The sequence below is a fragment of the Camponotus floridanus genome, unplaced genomic scaffold, assembly GCF_003227725.1.
Source record: "Camponotus floridanus strain SB8 unplaced genomic scaffold, Cflo_v7.5 scaffold152, whole genome shotgun sequence".
Lineage (NCBI taxonomy): Eukaryota > Metazoa > Arthropoda > Insecta > Hymenoptera > Formicidae > Camponotus > Camponotus floridanus.
In genome coordinates this window covers 140,001-161,964 of record NW_020229273.1, presented here as the reverse complement: position 1 = coordinate 161,964, position 21,964 = coordinate 140,001, and the positions used below count along the sequence as shown (strand labels likewise).

Genomic DNA, 21,964 nt, shown 5'->3' with positions numbered 1-21,964 from the left:
ACACAATTTCTTCTATTAAAAGAATTTATTTATTTTGTAGAGAATATATTTTAAGACACCTTGTACATTATAAATATAAATAGAATATTATATAATAAATATTAAGCAACAAGGTAACTTGTAAAAAATAGACAACAAAAAATATCTGTGCTTTAAAAAAGTGTGCTTTAAGGACAAGTTGAAATAATTTAAAATTATTCGTCTTTACTTCGCACACTTATCTGAGGTGACTATATTTTTTTTTGTTGAGAAAATTTCTGACAATGAATATCTCTCTATCATCTCATAGACAGTTTGCAATTTCTGAATAACTCAAAATTTTCTGTAAATTGTTAGAATACAGGGATGGCATCTCATATCGATTAGTTAAATATATACCTTTCACGACTCGTGTACAATGTTTGACAATCCGGTATTATCGTAACTATATTGTTTTTGTTGTCCACGTCATTTCTTCCTCATATGTCGGATATTTAATAAAAAGAGAGCTGATTCGCGACAAGATATTCGCACAAGAATTGCGTACGAAACAATGCATGCGGAAATGGAAGAATATTATTTCATAAATAAATTCTTCTTGTCGCGAATTGGCGCTTGGCCATATCAGCATAAAGTACTCAAGGTTTTGTTACCATGTTTTTTAACAATAGTACAATATTCCGTCATCGCAACTGAGGTAACGTATCGCACTAATAATGCAGACTCGTTGGTAAATTAAATTAATTAAGCAATATAATAACTTTCCAAATAAAAATATATATTTATTAGGTATTTTTTTTTACATAATTATTTTATTGTTGATCGATGTGTCTTTAATTCATAGATAATTTTATTACATGATACATGGGGTGATGTAGATATAGCTGTCGAAAGTGTAATTATCATCATTCCCATTGTTGGTGCCAGTACAAAATTGATTAATATCGTTGTAAATAATGATAAGGTAAATTTTCAAATACATATTAACAATGTGTATATATTTGCTGTTAATTTTTTCTTTTTATAATGTTCATCAGTTTCGACATTTATTACGAATCATGAACGAACATTGGAGTATTTTTAGTAGTGAATCTGAACGTTATATTTTGAAATATTATGCTAAAATCGGCCGAAAAGTGACGAAATATTACGCAGGTAATGAATAATACTTTTAAATAACAATCAGAAAAGAAATTCACGTAACATTATGGCAAAGTTGATATTTTGGTTTTTTAGTGTAATTAAAAAACACTTCCTATTCGAAAGAATTTGTGGTCCATTTCGAGTAATCTGAGCACAATTATTATTCATATATGAATTTTTAGAAAATAATGGAAAATTATAGTAATAATTTTGTAATCTAAAAACCCATCCAAAAACTTAACGATTTTTCGTCAAAGCTAATCAAAATTAACACATATCACTGATATGCTTAGAAGGCAAAAAAGTTTTAGATAATTATTATTATCGATATGTTTAATATATCATACATATTTAATTGCGAAATGTAATAAATAATCAAATCATCTTTAGACACATTTTAAAATAGATTAACATAACTTTAAAATTATCTTAATATAACTTTAAAATTATCTTAATATAGTCTATTTTCGAGTAAGCTTAACATCTGTCGTGGAGTAAAATCCATAAAATTTTAACAATAGTTGATACATTCGCAAACAGCTAATTTACAACATTTTTTTAGAAATTCAACTTTAATATTATAAATTGTACTCACCTTGTAATTGTTCGTCCTGATGATTTCTCGGGACCTTTTTCTTAATCGTTTTATATCCTTTACGACACTCGTGTTTACTCGCGAAAAAAACGCGATAAATTATTAGCACTAATTAATTAAAAGCAAACTAATAATTGTTAATTGTCAAAATCATAACGAATAATTGCATGTAATGTCTCGTAGTACTTGTCGCGATCGCGTATCAAGGAGTAATGCGACGACATATGGAGTAGAGCGCGCCGCTACCTTTTTTCGTTGTCATCGCACCAATAACAACACGAGCGTGAAAACACAACACATACTGCGATATACATATACAATGTATACAATGTGTCACGAGAATGCCCTGTTTTTGCGATGTGTAGCGCGTTATAAACAAAATAAAAGCTAAATATAAGTCTATTCAATCTTATCATTAAACATATAAATTAAATATAAATTCTCTTTTTCTCTAAAAGTTTTCTCTTTAAAAGTTTCAAATTAAAATAAATCAGAGATTTTCATTTTATAAATTCTAATTTACAAAATTATAACATATAAAAAACACAATAAAAATACATAATATAATATGATAAAAATAAAAATACTAAAAATAATATAATATAATAATATAATAAAAAAATTCTATTTTTTTATATAATATTTTTAATACAATATAAAGCTCATAAAGCGATATATGCTTTTTTTCACAGTATATTGTTGTACAATTTTGGTGCTGTATTTATTTATTCCATTAAGTCCAAGAATCTTAGATATGGTAATACCATTGAACGAATCACGACCATTGAAATACATATATCAAGCCGAATACAGAGTGGACAAAGATAAATATTATTATCCGATTTTATTTCATGCTTATATGTCGAGTGTGATCACTGTCGGGATCATATTATCTATCGATACCATGTATGTAATATGTGTGTTACATGCTTGCAGTTTATTCACAGCTATTAGGTAAGTGATGTCAAAAAATTACTTGACATATCGTGTTCCTTTAAATTTATGAAAAAAATTTATTATATTTCTGAAATTTCTTTACTCTTAATATATATATTTAGAAAATTTGTCGATATAGATTATTCTAATTTACATCGTTTCGTTTCTAAGCCACCGTCTTGAAAATATTGTTGGTCAAACAGATGTTAAGACTGATGATAATGAACAAATACGCACAAGAACGCACTATCATTTATCAATAGAAAGATACGATTCTATAAACGAGGACTATCGTGAATTGATGATATGCTTGAGAAAACATCAACTCGCATTAGAGTCCGTAATTTTATCATCGATAATAAAGTCATATTAACGATTTTAATGATCTTAATAAAGTTGCTTGACCGATAAAACTATTTTATTCGATTTTTAATATTAAATTATTCCCAATCTCTCTTAGACATGTTCGGATACTAGATTCTACATTCACACACGCGATGTTTATTCTTCTATCTCTGAATGTGCTGATTATGAGCGTAATTGGATTACAGGTAAGAATTTCAAAAATACATATGTTTCCATTGAAAAATATATTTCGTAGCAAGATGTTCAAAGCTACCAAATATTCATTCAACGACGAATGACCAGTTTGCAATAGATTTTTTAAAAATGTCGAGACATCAGAAAATTTTATATTTATAGACAATTGAAAAAAAATTCATTTCTCGAATTGAATTTTGAAAAGAATAAATAAAACATATTTTTTAATTATCATTTCAAATACAGTTTACTTTAACAGAATTCAAAGTTTAATTACAAAGATATAAATAATACATACATGTATAATATAAAAAAAATAGAAAATTATAATAAATGATTTCTGCTCTTAATTTTTTTAAGGAAGATAATTCTAAATAATTCTAAATTAATCAAATAATCTATAATTATAACAAGATTATCGATAATTTTTTTAAAATAATTTATATTCTGTGCAATATAATTGTTGCTATAATTGTTGCAGCTTATTAATAAACTAGGACATACAGAAGAAGTTATAAGATACATTTGCGTAACAGTAGGTGCATTTACTCATCTTGTATGCATGTGCTTTCCCGGACAGTTGCTGATAGACAGAAGTGCAGAAATTTTTGAGAAAGCGTAAGAAATATAATTCTATAATTGCTCTTTAATTGGAGCATAAGCAGCCTTATCGAATAAGCTAGAATTGCATTGCAATTATAACTGAAATAATATGAAATATAAAATAATACAATATAATATAATATAATACTCCAGATTTATTACTTTATATTTTTATCAAATAGTAATATCATACATTTATAATGAGAAGCCTTAATATTGAGAAATCCTATAATTGATTATTTAAAATTTTACTCAATTTTACTGTAAAAAATTTAATTTTCTCTGTTGCATACAATCCTCGCTAAATAAAAGCATAATTTTATTTGATAGGCATTATTGCAACTATTTTTGATAGCAATGTTTTTATTATTTTAATGTTATTTTACCCAAAGTCGTCTTATACGATTCGATAGTTGCCAGAAAGGCATCTTGAAGATATTTTGTTATTTTTTAGAGATTTTGTCTTTTTATTTTGTCTTTTTAGGTACTGTTCGCAGTGGTATACATTCTCCATAAAAAGCAGAAGATTGTTAAAAATTCTTCTTTACAGAAGTCTCGTTCCTTGCACACTCACGGCTGGAAAGATGTTTGTTATGTCAATGACTATGTGCAGCTCGGTATGTTTGGTTTGAATATAACCTTTTACAATGTTTACCAGTGTTTGCTGTAGATAATTTCAAAATTAGCTAGATAAAGATAAAGATAAAAATCCGTAAATTTATCTTAGATGAGATAAAGATGATTTTGCTTTTACTCAGTCTAGATGAAAGATGAGATGATTATTGCGACAATCTAGATAATTATCTAGATATTTTTGTTTATTTTATAAGACTATAAATATTTGTAAAATATGTGATGCAGATTATAAATGGGATATTAAAATCATAAATACATATTCTTTTTCTTTTCCTAAAGAATATTTAAATAATAACAAAAAGGTATATAAATGATATGATAAATATTTATTTATTACTTTATATTTATAATATATTTATAATATACTAATAATATAATAATCAATGTGTAACAATACATATATCATTTTTATAAAATATACATTAATACATTGCACAAATTTAAGTAAAATAAGTACAAGCAAGTAAATTCAAATAAATGAACAGAATAAAAAAAGATTTGACGGGGTTCTTTTCTCATTTTAAGTTATTAAGTTTTAAGCTCCTCAAAAATTTTAGATATTTTAGATAGATTTTTAGAAGCTTGCCTAGAAAACTTTTTTGCATAATGAAAATGTCATCTTAGACAATTTTTAGATAAGATGACATATATTTTTTTATCTGAGTTAAAGATAAAGATACTTTGTATTTCTTCATCTAGTTAAAGATAAAGATGATCCGTTTCTTTATCTAGATAATTATCTAGATAATTTTATCTAGATATCAGCAAACACTGTTTATTACACAACGCTGCGAAGAATCCATATTCCATTTTAAGGTGATGCAAACTGCCATGTCGTATTTTACTACCTTAGGATCTCTGAAATAGAGACACAGTTATAATATATATGACGTCTTTATCTCTGCAAAATCATCATATTTAGAAAAAGTTAGTGTAAAGCCATTATATTATCAACGAAAGAATATTTGTAATATCATAATAAAACGATATATCTAATAATAATATGAAATACGAGTGTATTATATTTTTCAATATCCTGCTAATGTTATAAAAGAAAATCGTATTGCATTGCAATTGTTTATCAACTGAATAGTGTATTTCACTTTGTTCTACGGAAAACAATTTCGTAATCTATAACACAGGCCTGCAAAAAAGGGGATCAAAATTTCTTTTTAAGATGCAATAGTGATTTTTGACGTAATTTTGTGCGCTGAATCCGAATATGGCCGCTGAATTTGCGTAGCACGTCAGGTTTTTGAGTTAATTGTAGTTGAATAGCCCAAAAATCGCTATTTTGGCCAATTTCATGAATTTATTGTGAGTAAACCAAATTTTTTGAAATATTTCTGTCAATGGCATCGTATAGTATTCACTTTCATCTTTCGAATCCACTTTCGATTACTCCCCTCCCCCTTGCCGCACGATTTTTTTTCGCTCAGATATACAAGTTATAAGACTGGTCATGCATAGGGATTTATAAGCCATTCTAAATCAACCGTGCCACCTCTCTATCTCACTACGAATCAAAATTAAGGTAAAAATATGCATTTTTAAATACTTTCTGTCACCTTTTGAAATTAAAAATGGCGCATCCATGGCGAATAGAATCACAATAAAAAGGCATAAAATTTAGAAAAATTTATCAAAATGTGTAACAACTGTATTAGACATTTCTTTACAATATTTTTTTTGGCCAACCAAACCTGACATATGTCAGTCTTTTCAAATTTCAAGATCATGGATCTACCATATTGATGTCTATATAAATTTTCTTACAACGTCATCCTTATATATCTCAGCGAAAAAAAATCGTGCGGCGGTAATCGAAAGTGGATTTGAAAGGCGAAAGTGAGTATTATACGATGCCATTGGTAGAAATATTTCAAAAAATTTGGTTTCCTCGCAATAAATTCATGAAATTGGCCAAAATAGCGATTTTTGAGCCATTCAATTACAAATTACTCAAAAACGTGACATGCTACGCAAATTTGACGGCCAGATTAGAATTCAGCTCACAAAATTACGTCGGAAATCTCTATTGCATCTTAAAAAAAAACCTCGCAGGCCTGTATAATTTACATAATTTTCTTTCACCAAAGATCTGTATAATAATTTCAGGTTGTTGGGAAATATTTAAAAATATTTTTCGCCAACAAGTAAATTGTTAAATATTAATAACAAACAACGTTGCTTTTCATAGATCAATTGACTAATCATCCATCTCTATAATAATTTAAACGTTTGTATTATTTTAAACGTTTCTTAACAATTCAAAATTATCGAAATAATATGTCCGTTCTCGCCATTTCATTTGCTTTACAATTTTTTGATACACTCGAATATCTAGCAAGGGAACGATAACTGGCAAACATTTTACGATATATGCAAAGATGTTACGATATTATTTTAAAAATCAATTCTTCTTGTCACAGATGAATATTTGATCTTATCAGCCTAAGATGATAAAGATATGGCTATCGTATATTCTTAGTGGTCGGTTAGTAGTTTGTGATCACTTTCTGTGAAGTATTTGATTGTAAAAAAAATATAAAACGAAAATAATGACACGAAAAATATATATTATCATAATAATTTCGGGTTGTCAGGAAACATTTGTTCGCTGCGGAAAATGAATTTTTATTTGTACTACATCTGTTCATCGATAATAAGTATCTACTTTTCGCGACGCATTTCATGACAACCAGAAATTACGGTAATGATATATTCTTCTCGCTATATCCCACCCTCCACTTTCGTATAATTGAATATCTAACAAAAAAGTAAATAGTCTTGTTTCGCGATATGGAAGGAGACATGCTAAAATATTATTCTAGAAATCAATATTTTTTGTCGCAAATGGGTATTTGGCCTTATCAGCCTAGGATGATAAAGATATTGTTACCATGTTTCCTAGTAGGCGCTGAGATGTCTGTTCTTGCAACTCAGGTAATATTGCACAAGATTGTTATATTGATGTAAATAATTGTATAATTGTCATCACAAATGCAATCAACTAAGAAATATTGTTTTGAATACGATTCGATTTATTTTTAACGAATTATATTCGCAATATTTCTCTCTCTCTTTCTTTCTCCCTCTTAGTATCACCGATCGATATTACTACCATCCTTAATTTATAGATACTTTTGCTGTATAATACTTGGGGAGACTTAAGCATGACTATCGAAGGTATAATCACCTCTATTCTTCTTGTTGGTGCCACTACAAAATTAGTTAATGTTGTTACGAATAACAAAAAGGTAGTTTGATTTCGATGTGTATACAGTGTCTCAAAGGTCTCGGACCGGTCGAATATTTCATAAACTATGCACTTTAGAAAAAAATGTTTCAAACAAAAGTTGTATGGCTTGAAGGGGGCCATCAGATAGTGGCAATGATTTGACCTCGGAGAGTCATTTGAAGGTGACGTAAAGGTCACCTTTAATTTCTTAAATGAAACCCCCTATTTTTTATTACATATTCGTGTAGCTTATCTCGAGAGCTTTCCAAAACACTATAATAAAGTAACATTAAACTCTTGAAGGTCGCCAGTAAATAAAATACAAGAAGTAATTAAAAACGACCACACTGGCAAATTTTATTAAAGTGAATCATGGACGTTTCGATCATGGTTTTGGTTCTTTTCGAGTGAACTACAAAAAATTATTTCCAGTATTACACAAAAAATAAATTACATTGATTTTGAAATAAAAAATGAGCGGCAAGTTAAATACATACAATAATTTAGTTAACTATTCTATCGTGAGAAATAAGGAAATCACTTCGTCAAGATTGTCATGTCAACCGTCTCCATCAATACACAGAGAAAGACTAGACAACCTTTATTAATCTATCATAAATATTGTTTAAATTTTCAGTGTCCTTTTGTAAGTTGATCGTGTTGTCAAACTTTTTTATAAAAAACATTTCGGCGATTTCTCTCTTTCTCACGTGTTTCTCATTATGTAAAATAGCTGGTAATGACCAATCGAAGTCATGATTAAATTCAACTTTATGTTTGCTGATAACAGAAAAATTACTTTCGTGCACTTTTATGTTGTTGCGATGTTCTTTTACACGAGTGCTTACATGTCTTTTTGTTTGGCCAATATATGACTTGTTACAATTTTTGCAGTCTAATTTGTAAACGACTTCCGTCCTGTTATTAGTAGGCAGCCTGTCTTTACCACGTTTAATTAATGCGTTGAGTTTTTTAAGCACATTGTAGACGACATTAAGACCTACATTTTTAAAAACGCGACCAATTTCACTACTCAAGCCCTCCACAAACGGCAAGGAGATGTACGAGGATGTAACTGCATTGTCGGATTCATTGTCAATATTTGCGTTATCACGGTGTTTTAAAAAATATAATCTTTTTTGTACATAGCGGTTAATAATATAATTTGGAAAGCAATTGTTGGAAAGAATCTGCTTAACGATATCAATATTTTTGGAATGAAATCGAGTGTCTGCCAATAAAATGGCGTGGTTAACAAGATTGTAAATGGTGTTCATTTTATATTGGAACGGATGTTTAGAATAAAAATTAGTATATCTATTGGAACAGGTGGGTTTCCTGTACCAATCAGTCAAAAGACGACCATCCGATCGGATAACAATCGTGTCAAGAAAACTGATACAAGAATCAGACTCGGTTTCATGCGTAAATGCTAAGCGTTGATGGTAATTATTAAAGGTCGATTTTATCACTTCAACTTTTGAGCGTGGAACAATAGTAAAAATGTCATCAACATACCTATAATATGTCGGAACATTAAAACTTAGTTGACTTAAGCAATGCGTTTCCAAGTCATCCATCATCTGCCAAAATAGGTGACAGGGGGAAACCCATAGGACTACCAAAATAATATAGTAAAGTATTTCTATAATAAAATATTTCTTCATTGAGTACTTTTCGAGTTATGAGGCTTGAAATCATAAAAGTATTAAGATAATATAATCGAAAAATGAATATTTTACTAGATATTTTATGGTTTATGCAAAATTAAGAAATGATTTCAAGCCTCATAATTCGGAAAGTACTTAATGAAAACTAATCTTATTATAGTGTTTTGGAAAGCTCTTGAGATAAGCTACACGAATATGTAATAAAAAATAGGGGGTTCCGTTTAAGAAATTGACGGTAATCTTCACGTGACTTTCAAATGACTCTCCCATGTCAAATCATTACCACTATCTGATGGCCCCCTTCAAGCCATCCACCTTTCTTTGAAACATTTCTTTCTAAAGTGCATAGTTTATGAAATATTCGATCGGTCCGGGACTTTTGGGACACTCTGTATGTATATGTAACATGTAAAAAATTGTACGGTAAATAGACAGATTTATGTTCAATGTAAAAAAAGGATGTTTTAGACAATCCCTAATTTTTGTAAATTTTTTAAAATTGCATTTATATAGTATTATAGGGGATATACTTTAGAATTATAAATTTCTTTATAAAAAATTATATATATAAATGCAATTTTATACATATACATATAATAATCATTCAAGTGTTTTTATAATGTGCACAAACACATATAGAAAATCATAAATATATCAGAGTGAGCTTTAATTGTTATATTTCCTACGCAACTGAATTTTATATGCATCTATCCACGCGTATTCGCAAATAATTAAAAAAATGGTTATTTCACTATTGCTCATCAATATTATTTTCTTTTTCGTTATTTATAGTTACAATATTTGTTACAAGTAATGAACGAACATTGGCGGCTCTTTCATAGCGAGTGCGAGCTTCATATTTTGAGGTATTATGCTACCATTGGACAAAAAGTGACAAAATATTATTCAGGTAACCGGATAATTATTTTTAATTATATAATCTCTAGTAATTTAATAGTTAATTGCTTTAAATCCGTTAATTAATATTCAGAGATCAAATTTGGAAAAAATTGTTACATTGTGAAAAATGATTTAAAAAAAATTAGGATTATTGTAGCATACATATGTTCTTTTTTTGCAGTGTATATTAACATATTCGTAGTATTGTTTATGTTAATACCGTTAATGCCAAAAGTTCTAGATGTCATAATACCGTTGAATGAGTCACGGCCGGTTATATATGTGCTTGAAGGAGATTGGGGAGTAGACAAAGACAAATATTATTTTCTAATTTTATTGCATTGCTATCTTGCAGCTGTGATTAGTACCAGATGTATGGTGAACGTTGATACTATGTATATGATGTGTGTGTTACACGGTTGTAGTTTATTTAACGCTATCGGGTAAATAAAATAAAAGAGATGTTACTTTATTTTCACTTTAAATTATTAAATAGTTATTCCGGCTTAAGGGGATCCCTCATTGAACGGCGAACCCTTACACGATTAGCTCAGCGCCCTCATCTAATCCTCATCCCGTATCTCTCTTTATCACGTTATTTATAAAGCAGATGCACTGCTTTTTCTACTTTACGTTACCAACATTTCAGGTACATACGGACCAAAATTTTTGGGCATGTGCCATTTATTAATTAGACTACTAAACTCAATTTTCACAGTTCCTCAAGTGCAGTTCACTATTGGGTATGCTATTGTTTTATGCGTAAAAGCTACAAAACATTTATACAAGGCTAATGTCTTTATGAGGTGATAACTTTAGACGCCATGTTGATCTAATCGATAAATAAATATATAATTTTATACTTTTTTCTTTCTCAGTATACGAATATAATCGGCTTCCTTGTGTTCATTTGTATCTATACTTCAACCGTAGAAAAGAATTTTTAATTCTATGTAGACAATAAAAAATGGCACATGCCCAAAAATTACAGTATTTTGTCGATAAAACAGATAGATTGAGGGATCCCCTTAAAGTATATCTCTATATAAATTGCTTGAGATTTTAATAATATATTTTATATTTTTTCCAAGCATGAGTCTTGAAAATATTTTGTGTAAGACTAAACTTGTGCAAGACGAGGAAATAATGAACATAGAACAGGCAGTAATAAAAGAATATAATTCTCAAGATTATTGCGAGATGATTGCATGCTTAAGGAAACATCAACTCGCAATAAAGTTTGTATTATGGAAAATTTTATTATGAGTAATAATTTTATCGATATTATTCAATTACCACACATTTTACATAAAAGTTTTCATTTAATAATATTTTTTTCCAATTTTTAGATATACTCAGATGCTAGACTCTACATTTAAAAGTGCGACATTTCTTATCTTAGTTTTGAATATAATGATTCTGAGTCTAATTGGATTACAAGTAAATTACTACACGAGTCAATTATTTAAAAAATATTCAAGAATCAAAGAAAGTTTCAAGTTTTTTAATATTTTATAACACGTAGCACTTACATATAAAAAAGTTATAAAACGATATATAATTAAGTTTATACCTTAATTATATATTAGTCCATCAATACAATATTTTGTACCCATTAATATAAAAAATGATAGAAATATTTATAGAAATTTAGAAACTTAGAAATTTAGAAACTTAGAAATTACTTAGAAACTTAGAAATTTAGAAATTTAGAAATTATAAAAATTTAGAACTCTCAAATACATTCTAGCTTATCAACAAATTCGGGCAAACGCAAGAAGTGATAAGGTTTGGATGCATAGCTATGGGATCGGTCACTCATCTCTTGAGCATGTGTTTACCCGGACAACTACTTCTAGATAAAAGTATAGAAGTGTTCGATAAAGCGCAAGTATTCAAATTATGCTTTAATTTAAATTACATTAATTATTATAATTAATATAAATATGAATTACTGTAATTTATTGTAATTTATTATTTCGGAACAACAACACTATATGATTGGTTGAATGAATATACAGAGTGTTTTTAAACCTATGTCAGAGATTTTAAGGGTGTATTCTAGTGATCAAAATAAGAAAAAAAATTCTTATAAACATGGATCCAAAAATGCTTTCCCTCCGAGTTATAGCCCTCTAAAATTGGTGGAAAAAAACGCAAAATATATTGTAGCTCTCGGAGACTTTTTCACAGAACGTTGAAATTTTGTACTGCGTAATAATTAATAGTGACCTTCATTTTTTCAATACATTTAGCGATTTTTTTCAATCAATCAAATTTAGAGGGCTATAATTCGGAGGGAAAGCATTTTTGGACTCGTGTTTATAAGAACTTCTTTTCTTATTTTGATCTCTAGAATACGCCCTTAAAATCTCTGATATAGGTTTAGAAACATCTTGTATAACTTTGTCTCCTCAGTAACTAAGAACTCTATTACATAAAAATATTTTTATGTAGGTATAATGCACAATGGTACATGTTCTCGCTGAAAACGACAAAATTATTAAGCGTACTCCTTTATAGAAGTGTCGTGCCTTGCACGTTGTCGGCTGCGAACATGTATATTATGTCAATGACTACGTTCAGTTCGGTACGTTAGCTTTATTAAAAAAAACGCGTGAAAAATTTCTTGTAACAATTCTTATATAATGTTATAATATGTTAATATTCTTTTTTAAGGTGATGCAAACGGCCATGTCATATTTTACAACCTTTTTATCAGTCAGTTAGACATAAATTTGCGCAAAATAATCGCGATTATCGAGGCTATTAATTTTTATTATTATATATTTTATTATTATATGTATATATATATATATATATATATATATGTGTGTGTATGTATCTTGATGTAAATTGTTTATGATTTTAATAGCTTTCACTTTTTCCCAGCATTTGTTTTGAAAATATTTTTTCGAAAGACAAATTTATGCAAGGCGAGAAAATAATGAGTAATGAATGTGTAGTAAAAAAATATGATTCTAAAGATTACTGTGAGATGATTGTATGTTTGAAAAAACATCAACTTGCAATAAAGTTTGTATTATGGAAAATTCAAAAATAGAAATGTTAAAAATGATAATTTTATTAATATTATTCGATTAATTTTTATCACACATTTTACATAGAAGATCCCATCTTTAAAAATTTTTTTCTACTGTCTTTTAGATACATTGACATGTTAGAATCTACATTCAAATATGCGACATTTCTCATCTTGTGTTTGAACGTAATTCTTCTGAGTTTAGTCGGAATACAAGTAAATAACAACTTGAGTATTAATTATTAAAAATATAACGTATAAAATATTACGTATAAAATATTACGTATAAAATATTACATTAGAAAAAAAAAGTTTAATTTATTAGTTTTACTTAAAAGTTTAATTTATTAGTTTTACTTAAAAGTTTAATTTATTAGTTTTTTAACGTTTCATGCGTATATGAGAAAGTTTTTGCACGTATACATATATAGAAAGAGTTATAAAATAATATTCAGATATAAGTTTATATTTTCTTCGTCAATAATACTCGATTTTTTCATTAAAATAAAAAAAGTAAAGACTCGAATATTTATAGAAATTTTAAAATATAAATCCATTATAGTTAATCAACAAATTTGGACAAATTCAGGAAGTGATAAGATTTGGATGTATAGTTGTAGGATCGATCACTCATCTCTTGAGCATGTGTTTACCGGGACAATTACTTCTGGATAAAAGTATTGGAGTGTTCGACAAAGCGCAAGTATCCAAACCGTGCTTTAATTTACATCCATTAATTATTAGTTCCATTAATTATTATAATTACTATAAATGTTAATTATTATAATTATTTCGGAAACTATATGATCGGTTGAATGAATATATAATTTTGTCTCTGTAGTATCACTAACTCTATCGCGCAAAATATTTTTAACGTGTAGGTATAGTGCACAATGGTACATGTTCTCGCTAAAAACAAGAAAGCTATTGAGTATACTCCTATATAGAAGTCTCGTGCCTTGCACGTTGTCGGCTGCAAACATGTATATTATGTCAATGACTATGTTCAATTCGGTACGTTAACTTTATTAGAAAACGGGTGAAAAATTTCTTGTAACAACTCTTATAATGTTATGTGTTAATGCTTCTTTTTAAGGTGATGAAAACAGCCATGTCATACTTCACAGCCTTTTTATCAGTCAAGTAGATAGATATATAAACTTATTTGAAATAATCGCAATTTATGGAAAGTGTTAATTTTTATTATTATATAATTTATTATTATATATGTTATAGAACAGAAATTTAAAATCCTTATAATAAATATTAATATATTAATAAATATTAATATACTAATAAATATTAATGTGTGTAGAAAAGGTAGAAAAATACGCCAAGTACATAAAAAATATTCTACCTTGTATACATATTTAAAAAAAAATTCCTTATAAATAATTTACAGTAATTTTTTCTCGAAAAATTCTTTTTCTAAAAAACAAAACCTTAACAAATAATTTTCATCAAAAAATATTATAAAATATTTAAAAATATTAAAAATATTAAAAATATTAAAAATATTCAAAAAAATATTAAAAAATAAAATATCAAAACTAAATATGAAATCAATAATTACTATTAGCTAAGTACTTAAGAGCAATTTGTAAATTTGATATAATATTTGCCATGAAATCAATTTATACTGTAGAAATATTATACATAAATTCTCCATAAGTAATTAAAACGCATTTTATATTTATTCAGAGAAAATTGATGTTTAAAATATTTAATGAGAATTAGGATTCTTTTAATAAAGTAATATTTAAAATATTTGTTATATAATGTATATAATTAAGAAAAAGTTTTACGCAAGTAAATCGCAGTCTTTAAACCAAAGTAAGTTATGAAAACTTGACGTGCCCAGATCGTAATCAAATACGGATTAAATATTTAATTACATAATGTTTAATATTTTACATTTTATTGAAGATATATTTGTTTATAATGTAAACAATCCGGGCACACCAAGTTTTCATAACTTATTTCGATTTAAAGACTGCAATTTAAAATTTGCGTAAAACTTTTTTTTTTAAATTATATACATTATATAAAAAATGTTTTAAAAATTAAAAGAATCCTAATTCTCATTAAATATTTTAAACATCAAGTTTCTCTGAATAAATATAAACAATTTCTTCAATTTCTTAGGGAGAATTTATATATAATATTTTTTTTCTCTTCCTATGTGTTGTGTACATGTGTGTACATGTTGATGACGATGACGATAAAGATATTTCTTAATTGAAAATTTTTATATTTCGATTTTGCTTTAATATATAATATATATATAATATCTTCGTCTCTAGATCACGCAGCACAAAAATAAACATACTTTCTTAATATAATTCGAACTCGCTCTATCGATTAAGGATAGTAAGAATTCGATCCATTCAGCCGTTATTGAAATCCGATAATTTGAATTACACTCATCTGTCCGACACGCGTATAGATACACGGAGTACCGCGTTAATGATTCGCATAAACTTGGCGCGAGGCACTATCATGTCTCTTGATGACAAGTTTTTTTAACAAAACTCTTGTACATATAATTGTAATATTTTAGAATTAAATTGTTTATTTTGCGTAATATGTCTTTCATAATTTATATTATATTTTGACATAATAATAGGTGAATTCTTAGTGTTTTAATATAATATTTGTCAAAAGTTATACAGGGTGTCCGTCAATTTTCGACCTTTATGAAATAAAGAAGTAGATTGGCTCGAATTAAGAAGGAATGACCTGTATTGTTTTGGGATTGTCGCAATAATTAACGAAATATTAAATAAAAAAGATCGGCCGATCTGCGTGAGTAAAAGCGCGCGGCGACGAGAGTCGTCCCACCGTAATCCGATACTACGAGCGCGGCGAAGCGGTGGGCGGGTCGCTCTCCGAGACATGATGGTGGTTTGCGATATATCGCAATACCGCGCCGAAAAATGACCCGTCTCCTCTTTTCGTGGCGAGAAAATGATGCGCTATCATTTCCACACCACCTTGCGGTAGATAGCATGGTGCGCTTTTTTTATAGTGGTTTCCCCCATAGGCCTATTCCACTCTCAATTTAAAAATTATTCAAAATGCCATTTACTATACACTGAATATATCGTAAATGTAAAAAATTAATGGACAGTACCTTTACAAAAATTCACACGTACGCTTACACTCACATGTCCGCTCAGCTGTAGTTGCGTGCTGCTGGCGTACGCAGTCTGGCAACAACGTGCGAGAGCTAAAACGCTTAGTAAAAATCTTATGTTCGCGCAGTTAATTACTAGTGAAAATGAAGTATACTCCGCAGGAATATACGGACATGATTATGGCATACGGGCTAGCGGGAGAAAATACTTATCGTGCGGCCGCAATTTACATGGAATCATTTCTCGGGCGTGCACGAAAACCAAGTGGCCATACAATTTTACGTGTTGTGCAATAATTATGTGAAACTGAGTGTCGTGCATAATATCGGGATAATCGGTCCAGCAGTGCGTCTTCGTGTACGAGATGAAGAAAGGATTCTTGAAGAATTTTATCATCGTATCACATTATCAACGTGTGCAATACATTTTATCGAGGGATTTTTAACCACGAATCAATTTTTGTAAAGATACTACTGTCCATTAATTTTTTACATTTACGATATATTCAGCGTATAGTAAATGGCATTTTGAATACAATTTATGTATTTTTTTCTAATCGTCAGATGTTATTGCAGTTATAGCGGCATCATGTGGGTAATACCTCGCCAGCATTTCGTTTGGCACATAATGCGTGCCTTCAAATTTACAAAAGTAGCGCCCTATTTCATTATTATCGATCCATTTCGGTGTTGTTTTAGTTATAGCATCTAAAGTAAAACGTAAAAAATAAATTAATATATGGTAAATTAAATAACATACATAAATCAAATAAGATTATATAAACAAAATAATAATTAAAATAAACGATTATATAAATAAAATAATAATTAAAATAAAGAATAAACATCTAAAATATCTAAAATAAATCTAAATAAAATAAAATGTCTTGATTTTATGTTATACAGGGTGTCCGTCGATTTTCGACCTAAATGAAATAAATAAGTAGATTGGCTCAAATTAAGAAGGAATGACCTGTATTGTTTTGGGATTGTCGCAATAATTAACGAAATATTAAATAAAAAAGATCGGCCAATCTGCATGAGTAAAAGCGCGCGGCGATGAGAGTCGTCCCACCGTAATCCGATACTACGAGCGCGGCGAAGCGGTGGGCGGGTCGCTCTCCGAGACATGATGGTGGTTTGCGATATATCGTAATACCGTGCCGAAAAATGACCCGTCTCCCCTTTTCGTGGCGAGAAAATGATGCGCTATCATTTCCACACCACCTTGCGGTAGATAGCATGGTGCGCTTTTTTTATAGTGGTTTCCCCCATAGGCCTATTCCACTCTCAATTTAAAAATTATTCAAAATGCTATTTACTATACGCTGAATATATCGTAAATGTAAAAAATTAATGGACAGTACCTTTACAAAAATTAATTCGTGGTTGAAAATCCCTCGATAAAATGTATTGCACGCGTTGATAATGTGATACGATGATAAAATTCTTCAAGAATCCTTTCTTCATCTCGTACACGAAGACGCACTGTTGGACCGATTATCCGGATATTATGCACGACACTCAGTTTCACATAATTATTGCACAACACGTAAAATTGTACGTCCACTTGGTTTTCGTGCACGCCCGAGAAATAATTCCATGTAAATTGCGGCCGCACGATAAGTATTTTCTTCCGCTAGTCCGTATGCCACAATCATATCCGTATATTCCTGCAGAGTACACTTCATTTTCTCTGTTAATTTACTATGCAAACACAAGATTTTTATTAAAAGTTCTTAGCTCTCGCACGCTGTTACCAGACTGCGTACGCCAGCAGCACGCAACTACAGCTGAGCGGACATGCGAGTGTAATCATAGTGCGCAGGCGTCGAACTCACACGTACGCTTACACTTGCATGTCCGCTCAGCTGTCAGCTGTAGTTGCGTGCTGCTGGCGTACGCAGTCTGGTAACAGCGTGCGAGAGCTTAGACGTTTTAATAAAAATCTTGTGTTTGCGTAGTAAATTAACAGAGAAAATGAAGTGTACTCTGCAGGAATATACGGATATGATTGTGGCATACGGACTAGCGGGAGAAAATACTTATCATGCGGCCGCAATTTACATGGAATCATTTCTCGGGTGTGCACGAAAACCAAGTGGCCGTACAATTTTACGTGTGTGCAATAATTATGTGAAACTGAGTGTCGTGCATAACATCGGGATAACCGGTCCAGCAGTGCGTCTTCGTGGAGGAGATGAAGAAAGGATTCTTGAAGAATTTTATCATCGTATCACATTATCAACGTGTGCAATACATTTTATCGAGGAATTTTCAACCACGAATCAATTTTTGTAAAGGTACTGTCCATTAATTTTTTACATTTACGATATATTCAGTGTATAGTAAATGGCATTTTGAATAATTTTTAAATTGAGAGTGGAATAGGCCTATGGGGGAAACCACTATAAAAAAAGCGCACCATGCTATCTACCGCAAGGTGGTGTGGAAATGATAGCGCATCATTTTCTCGCCACGAAAAGGGGGGACGGGTCATTTTTCGGCGCGGTATTGCGATATATCGCAAACCACCATCATGTCTCGGAGAGCGACCCGCCCACCGCTTCGCCGCGCTCGTAGTATCGGATTACGGTGGGACGACTCTCGTCGCCGCGCGCTTTTACTCACGCAGATTGGCCAATCTTTTTTATTTAATATTTCGTTAATTATTGCGACAATCCCAAAACAATACAGGTCATTCCTTCTTAATTCGAGCCAATCTACTTATTTATTTCATTTAGGTCGAAAATCGACGGACACCCTGTATATAAAGAGGCGAGTTCGTACAATTAACAAATGTAATTTAAAATAAAAATTCAAAATGATTTTCATACCCTTTTCGACATAACACATTTCGTTATTTTCATTAAGTATTATGTAATGTGCTTTTGTGCTATTAAAATTGTCATCGATAAACTTTAATGGTAACACAGGATCCATTAATTCGTTTACCGAAAATTTCACATGATGTCTATCTTCATGTCGGTGCCATCCGACTATTACACCGGCAGAACTATTTGCAGAGTGATTAAATTTTTCTTGATTATATGTTACAATCATTCCAACCGCAAATTTTATTTCCTTTGGTCTTATATTTGATTCTTTTATTTCATTAAGGTGAAAAATGAGCTGAAAAATGTAAAATAAGATGTTAATGGATATCTCTTGTCAAGTAATTTCTAGAAATGGAATTTTGTAGAAAGCTTTTCAATTACAGCTAATTAAATTATAAATAATTATAATTCATATATAATTGTATGTGTCAAAAAGAAATGTCAGAGAATTATTATTATTATATATTAATATGTGGTATATATAATGCTAAAATACCTCTTTTAAATTCTTACTCCAGACGTGAAATCCAAATTCCATTTCCTGCGGGGTAACCATTAAAGTGTTATTACGCCATTCTAAATCTAAAAGTATTTCTAGCATGTCCAGCAGTATCTAAAAAAATAGATGTAACATATGAACAGAACTTCTCTAACAAACAGAAAAGAACAAATTGCATTTTTTCTGCCTAAAGTGTTTCATTGGCTCATATCTTTGTCAAGGTGTTACAAGTTTAAATTAATTAGAGTTAAATTTATAAAAAAATCATATTATATGAATAATACCTCGTTAGCTGTTACAGCTAACAAAGATTCTCTAGAACACCGTTGCTCGACCAGACAATCCGGGAATGTGTTAAAACTTATGCTAAAAGATCTTGCATCTTCTAAACTACTCGTAGCACTATAAATAATAAAACAAATTACATATGTGTGCGTGTATATGTATGATAAGAAGAAAATATCGACAAACTCGGATAACTATTAATCTAATATTATACTTACTATTTTGGTTTCCAAAATATATATCTACGGGAGCAATATGGCATCTTTGTTATATCGCAACGTAGGCCAAGTCTCCTCGCCACACTGTGATATATTATTAATATAACTATTTCTTGGCCATATTTATTTTCTAAGACCTGTGTCAGTAATTACAATACAATAAATTAATTACAGAGAAAAAGAGAGAGAAGGTGTGCTTTTAAAGTAATATTACGAATATATGGTCATGTTTAATTGCATAATTGGGCATAATTTCAATGTGTTATAATATAAATCTTTAATAACTTACATTATCTATACACATGTATTCCAAATCTGTGTTTTTCGATTTGTTTGGTTTAAAGTTTAATATGTCAAATATATATTCCTCGAGTGCATCCATAATTTGCGTTCCTTCCATTTCATCCCAATGATTATCGTCGATGTTGTTGTTTTTCCAGTAGGCAAAATTTTCAGCAGAAATCGAAAATATTGAATGGTCAGGGTGTTTTCCTCTGAGGTAATTCAATACTTCTAATGCGATATTATCTAGTGACGCTTTTACAAACGAATAAAATACATCTTTTTGGGATTGGAACCATTGTGCTACAATAGTAGCACCCCGTTCCAAAAGCTGCTGACTATGAGGTTGTTTCTTAAATCTCTCCCACTTTTCTCTCACCGAACATTGCCTCAGGTAATGAAACAATTTCATATTGCAATATCTTTCCGTTAGATTGCAATCAGCTCTTCTGAAAATTTATATACATACATACATATATATATATATATATATATATATATATGTGTGTGTGTGTGTGTGTGTGTGTGTGTGTGTATGTGTGTGTGTGTGTGTGTGTGTGTGTTTTAATTTATATACATATATTATTTATATATATGTTATACATATATATATATATATATATATATATATATATTAACTATGTAGTAAGTATATTAGTCTACAATATTAAAAGCAATTTAATTTATATTGTATTTACCGTGGAGATTGCGCAAGCAAGCTTTTAATTTCATCCATAAAGAAAGTATTATTTATAAAATTATCAGGCCTAAAAATTATTTTATTTAAATAATCATTTATATCAAATGTTTGTCTAAAATTTGTGAAATTATCTATTGAAAAATTGTAGTTGTAATAATCATCAATTAATTGAGACACGTAATTCCGTAATTGTCTCGCACAATTAATGCCCGTTTCCATAAAGTTTAAAATTTGTTTATCCATTTGTTCGTCCTTTTTTGATTCCTTTTGGCCATTTTCCTTAGATATCTTGTCACAAAGTTTCTTCGCAGAAGGCCACCTAAAATTAAAACGAAATAAACTTTTGAAAATCATATCAAACAGTGCTATTGCTTCAATAATATATGTTCAGAGAAATAAATTTTTTGAAATATTCAAAATATCAATTAATTAAAAAATCAATCTTCTTGTCTTTTTACATAGAAAACATAAATATGCAGAGAAATATATAAGCTTCATCAATTTTAAACAGAGTTGGGGATGTTACTTCAAAAAAGTAACGCATTACTGTTACTTTTCGTGAAAAATAACTCGTTACCGTTACTCGTTACTAATTTTGAAAAGTAACTCGTTACCGTTGCCATTAATAAGAAAGTAACGATTCCTTACTTTCTTGTTACTTTCTATAATACAAAAATTAAATTAATTTATTTTAAAATATAATTATTATTTTATTCAATAA

General features: G+C 29.4%; 2 protein-coding genes and 1 long non-coding RNA gene across 3 annotated transcripts; 2 read left to right on the top strand and 1 right to left on the bottom strand.

The window, feature by feature from the left end:
- Positions 1 to 358: 358 nt before the first annotated feature.
- On the top strand, positions 359 to 13,004 carry LOC105254277. The gene is made up of 18 exons (XM_020028455.2): positions 359 to 676; positions 824 to 943; positions 1,017 to 1,134; positions 2,410 to 2,671; positions 2,825 to 2,989; positions 3,114 to 3,204; positions 3,675 to 3,811; positions 4,281 to 4,413; positions 5,249 to 5,294; positions 7,242 to 7,378; positions 7,573 to 7,692; positions 10,136 to 10,253; positions 10,425 to 10,686; positions 11,335 to 11,481; positions 11,593 to 11,683; positions 11,994 to 12,130; positions 12,701 to 12,833; positions 12,923 to 13,004. Exons 1-18 carry the CDS (start codon positions 533 to 535, stop codon positions 12,971 to 12,973), a joined length of 2,412 nt encoding a protein of 803 aa, XP_019884014.2. The 5' UTR covers positions 359 to 532; the 3' UTR covers positions 12,974 to 13,004.
- Positions 13,005 to 13,114: 110 nt separating this feature from the next.
- LOC112637330 lies at positions 13,115 to 13,979 on the top strand. Its single transcript, XR_003122502.1, has 3 exons — positions 13,115 to 13,279; positions 13,412 to 13,502; positions 13,901 to 13,979. It is a non-coding gene; the product is annotated as an uncharacterized LOC112637330 (long non-coding RNA).
- Positions 13,980 to 16,975: 2,996 nt separating this feature from the next.
- LOC109609778 lies at positions 16,976 to 21,261 on the bottom strand. The gene is made up of 6 exons (XM_025406752.1): positions 21,242 to 21,261; positions 20,551 to 20,992; positions 20,262 to 20,398; positions 20,043 to 20,160; positions 19,773 to 19,872; positions 16,976 to 17,130 (listed from the first exon to the last, which is right to left on the bottom strand). Exons 2-6 carry the CDS (start codon positions 20,953 to 20,955, stop codon positions 16,976 to 16,978), a joined length of 915 nt encoding a protein of 304 aa, XP_025262537.1. The 5' UTR covers positions 20,956 to 20,992; positions 21,242 to 21,261.
- Between the last annotated feature and the right edge of the window lie 703 nt (positions 21,262 to 21,964).